General features: G+C 36.4%; 1 protein-coding gene across 4 annotated transcripts in view; it reads left to right on the forward strand.

Moving 5' to 3' along the window:
• Positions 1 to 1,909: 1,909 nt before the first annotated feature.
• The window catches only part of LOC121863506 (beta-TrCP-like), a 33,180-nt gene continuing 22,731 nt past the window's right edge, over positions 1,910 to 12,358 (forward strand). For 2 of the 4 annotated variants that reach the window (XM_042362184.1, XM_042362185.1), the window contains exons 1-6: positions 1,910 to 2,003; positions 4,762 to 5,122; positions 6,903 to 7,089; positions 7,818 to 7,902; positions 9,762 to 9,872; positions 11,034 to 11,111. In XM_042362184.1, coding sequence (XP_042218118.1) covers positions 1,959 to 2,003; positions 4,762 to 5,122; positions 6,903 to 7,089; positions 7,818 to 7,902; positions 9,762 to 9,872; positions 11,034 to 11,111 — 867 coding nt within the window. In that variant the 5' untranslated portion in view covers positions 1,910 to 1,958. The remainder of the gene's footprint in view (positions 2,004 to 4,761; positions 5,123 to 6,902; positions 7,090 to 7,817; positions 7,903 to 9,761; positions 9,873 to 11,033; positions 11,112 to 12,358) is intronic. The other 2 variants (XM_042362186.1, XM_042362187.1) reach the window with 1 other exon arrangement.

The raw sequence follows: 12,358 nt of genomic DNA on the forward strand, positions 1-12,358 counted from the left end.
CCACCGCCTTGCATATTGACCTGCCAGTTGTATGAGCCAGAAACACTTTATTGTTCACCATGCCCTACTTTTCATAGCACACACACACACACACATATATATATATATATATATATATATATATATATATATATATATATATATATATATATATAACACAATAACAGGACAGCAAGTTACTGCACCTCACACATTATAATGATTTCCTGGGTGAGTGTGTGTCACCCCGGGGCAGCATTGCACAGTAGCCTGGGGTGATGGTTCCTTGTACAGCGTGCCACCCCCCGCTTCCTGTGGCCTACCCCGGGTCACTGTGTGTGGGGGGGGTGTACAGTGTGAGTGTGGGAGGTGTTGATGTGTGTATCGGGGTGTTGTGGTGTGTCGAGGATGTTGTGGTGTTATAGAATGTCTCGGGGGTATTGTGGTATGTGAGGGGTGTTGCAGTGCATGGGTGTTTTTCAACGTGCGTGGGTGTTGTGAAGTGTATATGGGTATTGTTGAGTGTGTATGGGTGGTGTTGAGTGTGTGGGGGTTATAGAGTGAGGGTGCTGTGGTGTGTTCGTTTTATGCGTTGTGTTTGTGGTGGTACAGTATTGTAGTCTTCGTTACCCAGAGATCCTGTACACCACAATCTATCCTTTGTTAAGTGCCAAGTAGAATATTTTCTATACAAACGCATCTGGCCACTTTTCATATGGATTCTGTTTATTTTCTGACTCTTAACTAACCTCTTCCTTGCTATATATAAGTATGTATATTTCCTGTGTAGCAATTTTCTAGCCTTTTACGCAAATTTATTACAGAAACAACGTAGCCTTTAGTTATTAAATAAGTTGCCGTTTATTATTTGTCCTTATAATCATGTTAGTTACGTCAACATCTACTACAATGTTATATTTAATTACTGACTACTCTGTGGATGTGTTCAGTTGTCGGTTAGGTTAAGTTTTTTAAGAATAACAGCGGAAGAGTCGAGAGGATTGGACGAAACATTGTGGAAACGTTAACTACAATCCATTAAATCATTCAATGCCGTTAGGTACGTTTTAAAAGGTTTTCTGATAAGGTAGGTAGGTTACTTTAGGTTAGGTTGGTCAGTTCAAGTTGTAATAGGTTCTGTCCATTCTCGTTTCCATTTATCTATTTATTAGATTGTAAATAACGTTTCCACAAAGTTTCATCCAATTCTATCAACTCCTTTAGGTGTTAGTCTAAAAAAACTACCTACAGGTAACCGACTAAACAAATATCCATAGCCTTTTAATTATCGAGTCAAGGTGGCTTTTAAATCACATATTAATTAATAGTGATGCATTTCAATACAATTCTGTGAATGTAATTACAGTATATGACATCATACATTATAAACTGAACTTATCATTTACTTACAGATAATCACCTTTTCCGTTTTGGAGTGAGTGAAGATGTGGTACAAAGTTAACTTAGAAGAAAAATGACTCACCAGTATTGGCTCAACGTGACGTGCTGGAGGACTGGAGGGAGACCATGTAACCTGTAACTCAGATTATCCGAAAATAATCGATAATGAGCAGGCTTGGAGTCATATATATCCAAACATCTGTTCTTTACATAACCCGTCAATGGGGATGTGAGGTTAAGACTTATTTTTAGCCATCATTTAACCACAGAAAGGAGTGAGTGTTCAAAAGTAGCGCTAGTTTTGCTCGCTTCCAAACACATATCATTTTATACCTGACGTCACACTCATGGGTCTCTTCCTGGGTTCTGGCTAAAAGACATTGAATGACTAATATAAATTAGAATCCAAATCTCTAATGGTGGTTAAATCTAAAATGGCGGGGTTAGACTGGAAGGATAATAGTCTTAGATGCTCCTGTAGGGCGGCTGATCGTCACTTGTTTCTGATACTAGCCTTCAGTTTCCGTCATCTATCGTAAGCGAATGGAAGAGGTTTTCTCCGAGTCCTGTCAGCGGAGATGGAAACTGAACATCTTTTGGACGATAGTCTAGATTCAGTTGAGGTAGGGATTGTTCACTGTGTTCTTTGGGGTTGTTTAATCATTTATAATAGATTGTTAAGCTCTTGTAGACCCTCTGTGGTGACCAGCAGAGGTTCATTCCATGGCCTCCAGGTTTGTCAGACCCGTCTCAGATGAGTGAAGGTCAATATTTTACTTTCTTTAACGCAAATAGACGTCATTATTGGCTTATATTGGTGAATAATAATATGTACTGTGCATTACATGACCTTTCACAATAGTTTTATCAAGCCCTGGTGTCCTGGAGCAAAATTATAAGCGATTTTGTGTGATTGTTTTGAAACTCATGCTGAATGAAGGTCTGGGGTGAAAAGGTGTCATTTCCTTTTAGTTTACATTCGTATTATTTATTCCTGCGTATGAACTGTGTCTTACAGGACAACCAGATATAACGAACTAAAATGTCTGCGATAAAATTGAAGTTATAAGTGAGTAATGAACACAAAGATTCTTGGTTTGTGGCTGTCACTGTCAGAAATATTTGTCTATTCTTGGTGCCTTGCTTTGTTCACTATGTTTATTTATTGTGAAGAATCAAGAATCTAGATGGATTTTATTTATAACAATGGAGGGAATTTAAAATCTTGTCTAACAAATAATGAATGTGGGTAAGTGTGGAGGAAAGGAGGCCATCCTTTACTGCCCTTATATATCAAAATCAAACTATCAAGAATTATTGCTCTTGGTGTATTAGTCATCATCAGGTGGCAGATAGATGATACTTAAACCTAAAATTGATTTCGAATCACTTTGAATATAATACTGAAAGATAGATAGGTTGGTATTTACACAAATTCTCATTGGTTGGGCATGTACTGTACATGCAAAAATGAAAGTTTAAATTCACTTGAGATATAAAGACAAAATTCAAGTGTTTTTGAAGTGGTAGTGAAGAACGGGAATCCGAGTGCTTAGTGTGTAGACCCGGTACTTTCGTCTCTGTGGAAAATAAAAGTGCAAATGATTTACTAACTCATGTGGACTTGTATACAAACTCATGTGGACTCAGACAAGCACAAGAAAGCAGTTCAAGGAGAGAATCTATCAGCAAAATTGACAAATTATTTTGTAAAACTAGGCAGCAAATCCGAGGATGCCTCTACTGCAGCATATATAATGTGTAAACACAGTATATAACATTAAAACAATACTATTTAGTAGACACTGGTAAAAATCCCCCCCCCCCCCAATCGTCTCGGCGGAGTGGCTTTTCTTTTTTAAATGATCAAATACGGTAACCCGAGTTAACCAAGAACATTCCAAGACAGGGTAATACTTGACGAGAGTGGTCACGCATTAGCACCAACTTGGGGAAATTTCTCTATAGAGGGTAAAAGGTATATGTTTCTTTCCCCTTTATGGATTTGATCAAGAAAACCTGTGTTAGGATTTATGAAAGTGGTTTCTTCCAATATACTACAGTGTGTGCATTTTGTACTTAGTGGTCACTGCAGCTGGTTATTTTCATTCAGTGGAACCATAAATGGCTCTGTCAAATGAAAACAGATATTCACCCTTTGCCCAGTGATCCAGTCTCACTAAAGGCATAGTTTAGTGATTACTGTATTATTATTTTTTATACACCACATCACCAGACACCTAAGCAATAATATTGTAGTGAAAATATAGGATAAATAGTCCAGCTTACAACTCGGCTGGTATTATCCCCTATGCAAACACTCGGTCATTTACTATACAAGTCGCAGTAACTCACATAAATCTAATTATTGTCACATTGAGTGCAAATTGGTGATACAGTAGAGGCATTCCTGATATGCAGATGAGCACTTTTGGTAAAGTTGTCATTGTGTCAATTTAGGCGGTCCGACTAATTACCCAAATGTACCCAAATGTAGCCAAATATAGCCGGAATGAAGTCAAATAATGGTCTTACATGAATAAATCGGACTGCTAATCACTTCTCGACTAGTATTTGGTGTCAAAGTCACAAAAAATTGGAAAATTTACTTTAATCTGAGTTAATAGATCGCGTGCATGTACCGACGGAGCGAGGATTTACCCAAATGTAGCCGCAATGAATTCAAATGATGGTCGTACAAGCGTAATTCGGGCTGTGAATCACTTCTCGATTATTATTTGGTGTCATAAAGTAAAAAAAAAATTGGTAAACTTAATTTAATCTGAGTTGTGTTGGGTTAGGTTATGTTAGATTAGATTAGGTACATGCACTTGATCTATTAACTCAGATTAAATTAAGTTTACCAACTTTTTGTGACTTCGTGACACCAAATACTAATCGAGGTTAGGTTAGGTACATGCACTTGACCTATTAACTCGGATTAAATTAAGTTTACCAATTTTTTGTGACTTTGTGACACCAAATACTAGTCGAGAAGTGATTGGCAGTCCGATTTATTCATCTAGGACCATTATTTGACTCCATTGCGACTACATTTGGGTAATTCCTCGCTCCGTCGGTACATGCACGCTATCTATTAACTCAGATTAAAGTAAGTTTTCCAATTTTTTGTGACTTTCTGACACCAAATACTAGTCGAGAAGTGATTGGCAGTCCAATTTATTCATCTAGGACCATTATTTGACTTCATTCCGGCTATATTTGGGTACATTTGGGTAATTAGTCGGACCCCAATTTAGGCATTACTGGTATGCAAAATTAATTAGGATATGCAGATTTCTATTTTTTTTTTTCATACACATTACTGTACTTTTATGCATTCAGTTATAAAATACTCTTATAAAGTTAATATTTTTGCAGGCACCCATGACGGTGATCTACGACAACAACACATCACCCATGAGTGTCACAACTAGTGGTGGCATTCGAAGTGGTGATGGTGTCAGTGACAATGAGGAGCCAGAGCCTATGACCACGATACTCCTCTCCCACTCCTCGGGCGGGGTGGGGGGAGGAGGAGGAGGGCGACGGAAAAAAGAATCCACAGCTCACTACAACAATGAGCGGGAGATGTGCCTTCAATTTTTTGAAAAATGGAGTGAACAAGATCAGTTAGAATTTATGGAGCATTTATTGTCTAGAATGTGCCACTATCAACATGGACACATTAATGCCTTTCTAAAACCAATGCTTCAAAGGGACTTTATAACCCTTCTTCCAAGTAAGTGCTGTGTGCAGTCCGAGACATTGTATTTTTTATTCTACTTGTATCTCACAGTGCTATTATCTTTGTTTATTTAAATGTGTATATGGAATAGGTGCTTCTTCTTATGCCTGTCCTTATATCTTGCAAGTAAATCCATATGTCTATCTTTTCATTTTCACTCTTTTTCAGTCTTGAAATTGTGTTCCTTAGCAATTGCATTATGCATATAAGTTTTGCCTTGTTTATTTGGTGTGTTAACTTAACCATAATTGACAATAAAGAGAACTTGTTTGTGCAACTGGTCATCTTTGCAAGGAGCCTGTCATTCACTGTGACTGGCATTGCATAAATGACATTAAGGAAAACAAAAAAAAATTTTCCCTGTAAATGAAGCTCTGCAACTCAAACATAACTCTCACATTATCATCCATGGGACAACACAAGCACCTGTTGAGGTGATGACTGCAGATCTTTTCTTATCTTTTGAAACTTGTTGATGAAGCATCATCGAAGTCGCACATTATGATCACTAGGTTATTGGAATTTCTTTTATTTCGTTTTTATAATCAGTACTGATAATGGGTTGGTGTTCCCCGCCATTGCTGGGTACCTGGGTTTGTTTTTGAGGGGAAGCTCGTAGTCTATGTCTGTGACTACATTATTATTACGCTCCATACATTACACAACATCCACTGCACTATTGTCTACACTATAAAATTTTCCTAGGTCAAGGGTTTACAGTGAATATTCAGACATTTGTAATGGTTGAAAGCCTTACAGCTGATCTCTATTTGGTAAATGGGTTTTGTTGGTAAGACTTTATCCCCTATCACTCATCTCCTCCACTGTAGTGTCTTGTCATCTCCCTGGCATGCTCCTCTGATCTAGCCTTCTCATGTTATTCCCTGATTTATTTTATTGACATACTCCTTTCATTCTTCTGTCATAGTACTGTATACTGTATTCTCATATTCTTGTCATCCATTGTGCATCATTGCCATACCGTTGTCATTCCTTTTCCATATATCACTGATGATCTCTCTGTGACTCCCCCAATCGCACACTACAGTATAGTACTTACAAAATATCTTGTCACCGCAGATGTACTTTTTGATCTTACAGTAGTTTTTATTTTTCACTCTTATAGCTGAGCCTTTTTCCTGTATGATGATGGATGGTGTGAATCAAGAGCAATGCAGAGTAGTTCTCTATTCATTGTAAAATAGAAATTAGTGAATTTTTTTTGTACTCCCTCTTACCTATTGCTTGTTAGATATAAATTCAGTAAATTCATCATGCAAATTTGCTATTGACTCAGCATGTATATTGTATAGACATTGTAGATATACTTGCATATATACAATGTACATAGACATTACAGGTACAGGTATATAATCAGTGTGGGTGTACACTTGGTAAAAACTATACAATTATTGTGCAAAACAAAATGACACCACAAACAAATATTTCTGGTAAAGGCCGATGAGGCATACTGTTATTCACCAATCATTTTGCAATGTACTAATTTTATATTTCAAATGAAATCACTAAATTAGGCCTACCATAATAGGAAGGAAATGTCTCGCAATAATGCTTACCAACCTTACCGAGACGACAGGATTGTTCAGTTCCAAATTCATCGGACCCTTCCTGAAAGATGCGTTTTTATCAAGTGTACATACAATGTGGTGTGATAAATATGTAATTAGGCAAAAGAATGAAGGTATTAATTGTAGCAGTGTCCCCTTTTAAGTTTTCTTTAATCCTTATGTTTTTGTTTTGTTTTTTCTTCCAGAAAAAGGTTTAGACCATGTAGCAGAAAAAATATTAGGTTATTTAGATGCCAAATCACTACGGGAAGCAGAGTTAGTATGTAAAGAATGGCATCGTGTAATTGCTGACGGCCTCCTATGGAAGAAACTAATAGAAAGAAAAGTACGCACAGATCCTCTATGGAGAGGGCTGTCAGAAAGAAAGGGATGGTATGTATTTTGCAGTAACCACATTTTGAAAATCCATTAAAGTCTTGTTGTGTATAACTAACTACATTATGTATTATATGATATGAACGTTTTGTTTGAAATATCGTTATGTATTATCTCATTAACTTTTAAAGTGCTTGTTACAACATGTTGTAGTTTAATCAATTGCCAAGTAGTTGGCTGCTCTCTAACTTTAAAATTTTCAACATTGGCAAGTGGTTGGCTGCTCTTCATTATTAAAGTTGGCAACACATCTTCAAAAATATACATTCCATTTCTTTCTCAAATTGCTTGGCACTGGTAAAAATGTCAGTGTCTTCATTTCTCTACTCCTTCGGTGCCCTATATTGTTTTAACAGTATTGTGTACTATGGTTGAAATTGTGCCTAGATATGGTTTTTACCATGTGGATTGTTTCCCATACAAAACGCCCCCCAAAATTTTTGTTTCTCTGGCTTGTACCTCACCTGCTTAGCGTTGCTACTAATACCCCGTTATACCATCTGAGTGTGGTCATTTAACTTTCTTGTCAAGGTAAACAATTCATCAAGATTAGTCGTACATAATTTATGTATGCTCCCTCCCTACACACACACATGTTCACAGTCTTGTAAGCCCTTTCCCACTTTGGCATTTGGTGGCCAGAACCAAGAGCAGTCTCTCCCTCATTCATGTAGCTGCTGTTTCAGATTTTTTCTTTTAATTCTGTTATTTTGGTACTTCCTCAGGGGTATGTATCTGTTCAAGCCAAGGCCGGGAGAGCAGCATCCAGGGCACTCTTATTATCGCAAGCTTTATCCTAAGATTATCCAGGTGAGTCGAGATGATAGGGTTATTAAATGCAAATTTTTTTGTCATTTACAGCATGTTGAAAATACTGTAGCTACTCTGTTAATAAGTCAGCAGTAATGGTGGCTTTTATGTCACACTCTAGTTTGTAAGTTGAAGTACAGTATTATCACTAAATACTGTTGTCTTACCTCTTCTCAAGAAATGTGATTTATCCCTTGTACTCCTCTGTTCTAATATTCAACACTCCAATCTTCTTTCATCATCAAAGTTTTCTGTGCATCATTTATGTGTGTATATCTTCTCAGCCAGATTTTTCACCTTGCTTCAAGTAATATTCCCCCTTAACTAAATGTGTTGCTACTTAAAATTATTCTTCAAGAAATGTACTAACATTTCAAGTTACAATAGTCTTCAAGAACTGTGTATCGCCATTTTCATGTACAGTACTGTACTGTAGTTTTTACAAAATATGATGGGTTGTTATTTTTGTGAGTTGGGCTAATTAATACTTGTCACCAATTTATTCACACACATGCAAAGAGAGTTAGAGTGAGTAGAGAAAATATTGTCTCTGTCAGAAAGCAGGATATTCACACATAAAATATTTTAACTGTACTCAAGTGTTCTCATCATAAAAATACCATTTAACATAGGGAATGGAATTAGGGGAAAACAGTTGCAAGGCCTCTGTCGCACACAAGCTAATTAACGCAATTAACAAAATTAATTTTAGTGATATCTCAATTACAGTAGTACCCCGATTTACGCGGTCAATTGAACCCATGGGGTACCGCGGAAAGTGAGCAACAGAACATATGGGATAAATTCCAATAGAGACTGGCCCGACCCCCAAACTCCACTTTTTCAGACACAATACCTACGTTGTAGTAAAAATAACATCTTAATTTTATGATGGTATGCACACACAATTAATAATTAAGAGAAATATCAATAATATTAGTTTTTTTAACACTTACATTAGTAGAAAAGATGGCTGGGCACACGGGGATGGGGGGTTGGTTCCGAGGCAGAGGGCAGATTATTGGCCCTCACCTGTATCACTTGTATCAATTGTATCACTATCCACCACATGGGCTTGCAGGGCCTCTTTGTCAAACCCCTCAAAGTCCATATAAGTCCATATCCTCACTATCACTGACTTGGGCTGGCTGTGGTGGGTAGCGGGTGAAGAACTCGGTAATGTTTTGATGACTGGGCGACTTTGTGCGCATCCTGCCCACGTCGCTTCCCGCGTATATGAGTAGATGCACCGCGTAAAGTGAAAGTCCGGTTCTGGCGAGGTACCGCGTAAATGCGAAATCGCGGAAAGTGAAACTGCGTAAAGCGGGGTATTACTGTAGTCGGAATTTTTAGTGCAGAGCACTTCCAGGAATGAGATATTTCCGGGTAACAAGGCGACTATCATATCTATGAAAATCACCCATTCCCAGAATTTTTCTGGGTACTGAAAAAAGTTTTTCTGCATTTTCTGGAAATTGCACCTTATACATTATCATCTTTCAAACCTGGAAAACATTTTCCATCCCTGAAATTTTTCTGGCTACTGGAATTTTCTAGGATTTTTCCAGAATGACGCATTATTTTATCTCTTCCACCCGGGAAAAATTCCCCGTCTCCAGAATTTTTCCTGGTACCAGGAATATTTTCTCGTAATTTTCCAGAAAATGCGCCCCTCGGAAAATCGTTCCCAAGCCCAGAATTTTCTTGAAAATTCCGACCAAATTTCAATTCCAGCTAACGGAGATATTATTTATTGGTTTCTTGGGTGATTTTTGTCTTTTTAAGTGCACGAGGGATTTTTTATTTTTAATGAAGCTTGGTCACCCGTTTAATCTTCATTATAATATTCTTTCTTGCAGGATATTCAAACTATAGAAGCCAACTGGAGAATGGGTAGACATAATTTACAAAGGATAAATTGCCGTTCAGAAAACTCTAAAGGTGTCTACTGCTTACAATATGATGATCAGGTATGTTTCAATTATTTTACTGGCACAAAAGTGATGGTTTATTATATACTGTCCTTGGACATTTGTAAACTACTTTTTTCACATTTAATACTGGCAGAATATTTTCCAATTAGATAATCCTATTTTGTGTTCAGTACTCTTTGTTGATATGAGGGAATAAATATTTTATTCACCATGGACAGTATTTATTAGTGCTGGAGTTAAATAGTTACCACTCTTCACCCTTTTGCCTATGTACAGTATAGCTCTAATAAGACTTGTTGGGTTAGGTTAAATTTCTTAAAATAATATAAATAAGTAATGCTTCATTTCGGTCACAATTTAGGATGAGATGAAGTGAAACAAATTAGGTTTGGTTAAGAACAAGGCTTATCTTTATAATGTTTTCTGGGTTAGTTACAGCAGATATAAATGATCACTATATAGTGTAAAATCAGTGTGTTAATATTGTTTTATAAATGTTATGAGACAAAAATAATTTAGGGGATAGACTTAAATTTGGACATTTGTCAGACAATAAAACTGAATTTCTATAAGTACCTGTACTGTACAGCCAATCCAAAAATAGTAAAGGTGCCCCTGACGTCCAAAATTCTCCCTTGTTTTCTATTCCACGGGGCCCTGGGGTCTCTATACTTTTGGGATTAGCTGTATAGTGATTTCCATTACTTGCATAGGTTTATCTTTTATGAGTAGTGTACAATGAAAGACAAGTCGTGTTGTGAAATTTGGTGAAAACATATTCCGAAGGGCTAAAACTTTTGGTGCGCTCTTCCTTGTGGTATGGCTCTCATATTGTTTCATGAGTTTTATTTAATCTTCGGGCAAAACCGCGACGCGACTTTTGTCTTTGATTGTACATAAGGCTATTTTTAGCATTCATGACACATACATTATAATTATATGATCAACCTTCACGGGAAGAAATAAGAATAGAATGTGGATGAGTCAGATGTATAAATCATTTCGAGTCCTGTCTTTGGATGCTCATAGCCATGTCTTAATTCATTTTAGTTATCACAATATTCAACACAGATGCCTCTCTTGTTTTGACAAGTCTGGCTGAAGTTGAATTAAGCAGATTTGTATGTGATGTGTTTTAAGTGCTGTACAGGTTACTTTACATTTTTTTTAGAATTTCCTTTATTTGATTTCTTCCAGAAAATTGTATCAGGCCTTCGAGACAACACAATCAAAATTTGGGACCGTACCTCACTCCAGTGTTACAAGGTACGAGGGGTACGTCGGATCTTCCTTAGTATTTTTTTTTAGTTGTAATTGGGTCAAATTAACTTTAATAAATTTAAGATTTTAAACTTAACAAGTAATCTTCCATTATTTTAAAGAATCACATATTAATTATATCTACTCAGAATTTATTTTAGAAGTGAAATGAACTTCTTGTGCTTTGAAAGTTTTAATTATATTCTTTACTCTCATGCCAGGGTGTTTGTTTTGATTCAGACACTGACTTGTGAGCCAGTTCAGATTGGTCCTGGAACTAAAACTTTCTTTAACTAATGATTCATATCACTTAACTGTAGACATTCCAATATGTAATAATTTTATCACAGTCACTGTTGTGTGTCCTATTTGTTAAATCACTTAACCCTTTAAGACGAGTCAAGAAAAAATATATTACAATACGTACAGTATTACTTTTATACACCAATGTGATACATCCTCTTGCTGTGTGTCGGAACACAGTTGATACATCCCATAGTTAAAGTGTTAAACCCTAAACTCTCTATAGCCTGTTTGTGTCGTGTGGCTGAATATTTAGCAAAAACCCTGTATGTCGTAAGAGCAAGTTTTCACCTTTAAAATTTTTTGGGCAAATTTGAATTATCATCTTTGATTATGAAGCAAAGAGAAGTCTTGTTTCACTTTCATAAAATAGTACTGGAAGATGAATGCCATTATCTAGTTTTAGTTGTTTGTGATATATGGAGCATGCATTTATTCCATATACTGTAGTTGGGAACAGAGAATAACATTGGTAAATTGTTATGAAGATTTGTATTTGCAGTTTTAAGTTATATCAGCAGCTCAGTGCATGTTTTTATTGACTCACTCACTCACTGATGGAGAGAAATTGTCCCTTCTCACTCACTGATGGAGAGAAATTGTCTCCTCTCACTCAGTGAAAGAGAAAAGTTGTCGTTCTCTTATTCATCAAAAATAAATAAATAAATGCTGGTGCAGTGTGCATATAACTAATACTGTTACTTATTTCCTAGCTATTACCAAATTAATTTATTGTATATTCATCCTGCCAAGGGATAACAGTAGTGAATTGGTTAAGTGGCTGATATGCAGACACTTTTAAAGAAAAACTGAAGCCAAAATGAATCATTAATTGCTTTTTATCCTTCCATTTGTATTTTTAAATTTACCATATCACTACAGTTGTACCTTAGTTACCACCAAATTTCATTTGTAATATTAATTCACCTTTCTTGCAGTATTTAAGTAAGAGTACCCAC

Source organism: Homarus americanus, unplaced genomic scaffold (genome assembly GCF_018991925.1).
Source record: "Homarus americanus isolate GMGI-L3 unplaced genomic scaffold, GMGI_Hamer_2.0 scaffold41366, whole genome shotgun sequence".
Lineage (NCBI taxonomy): Eukaryota > Metazoa > Arthropoda > Malacostraca > Decapoda > Nephropidae > Homarus > Homarus americanus.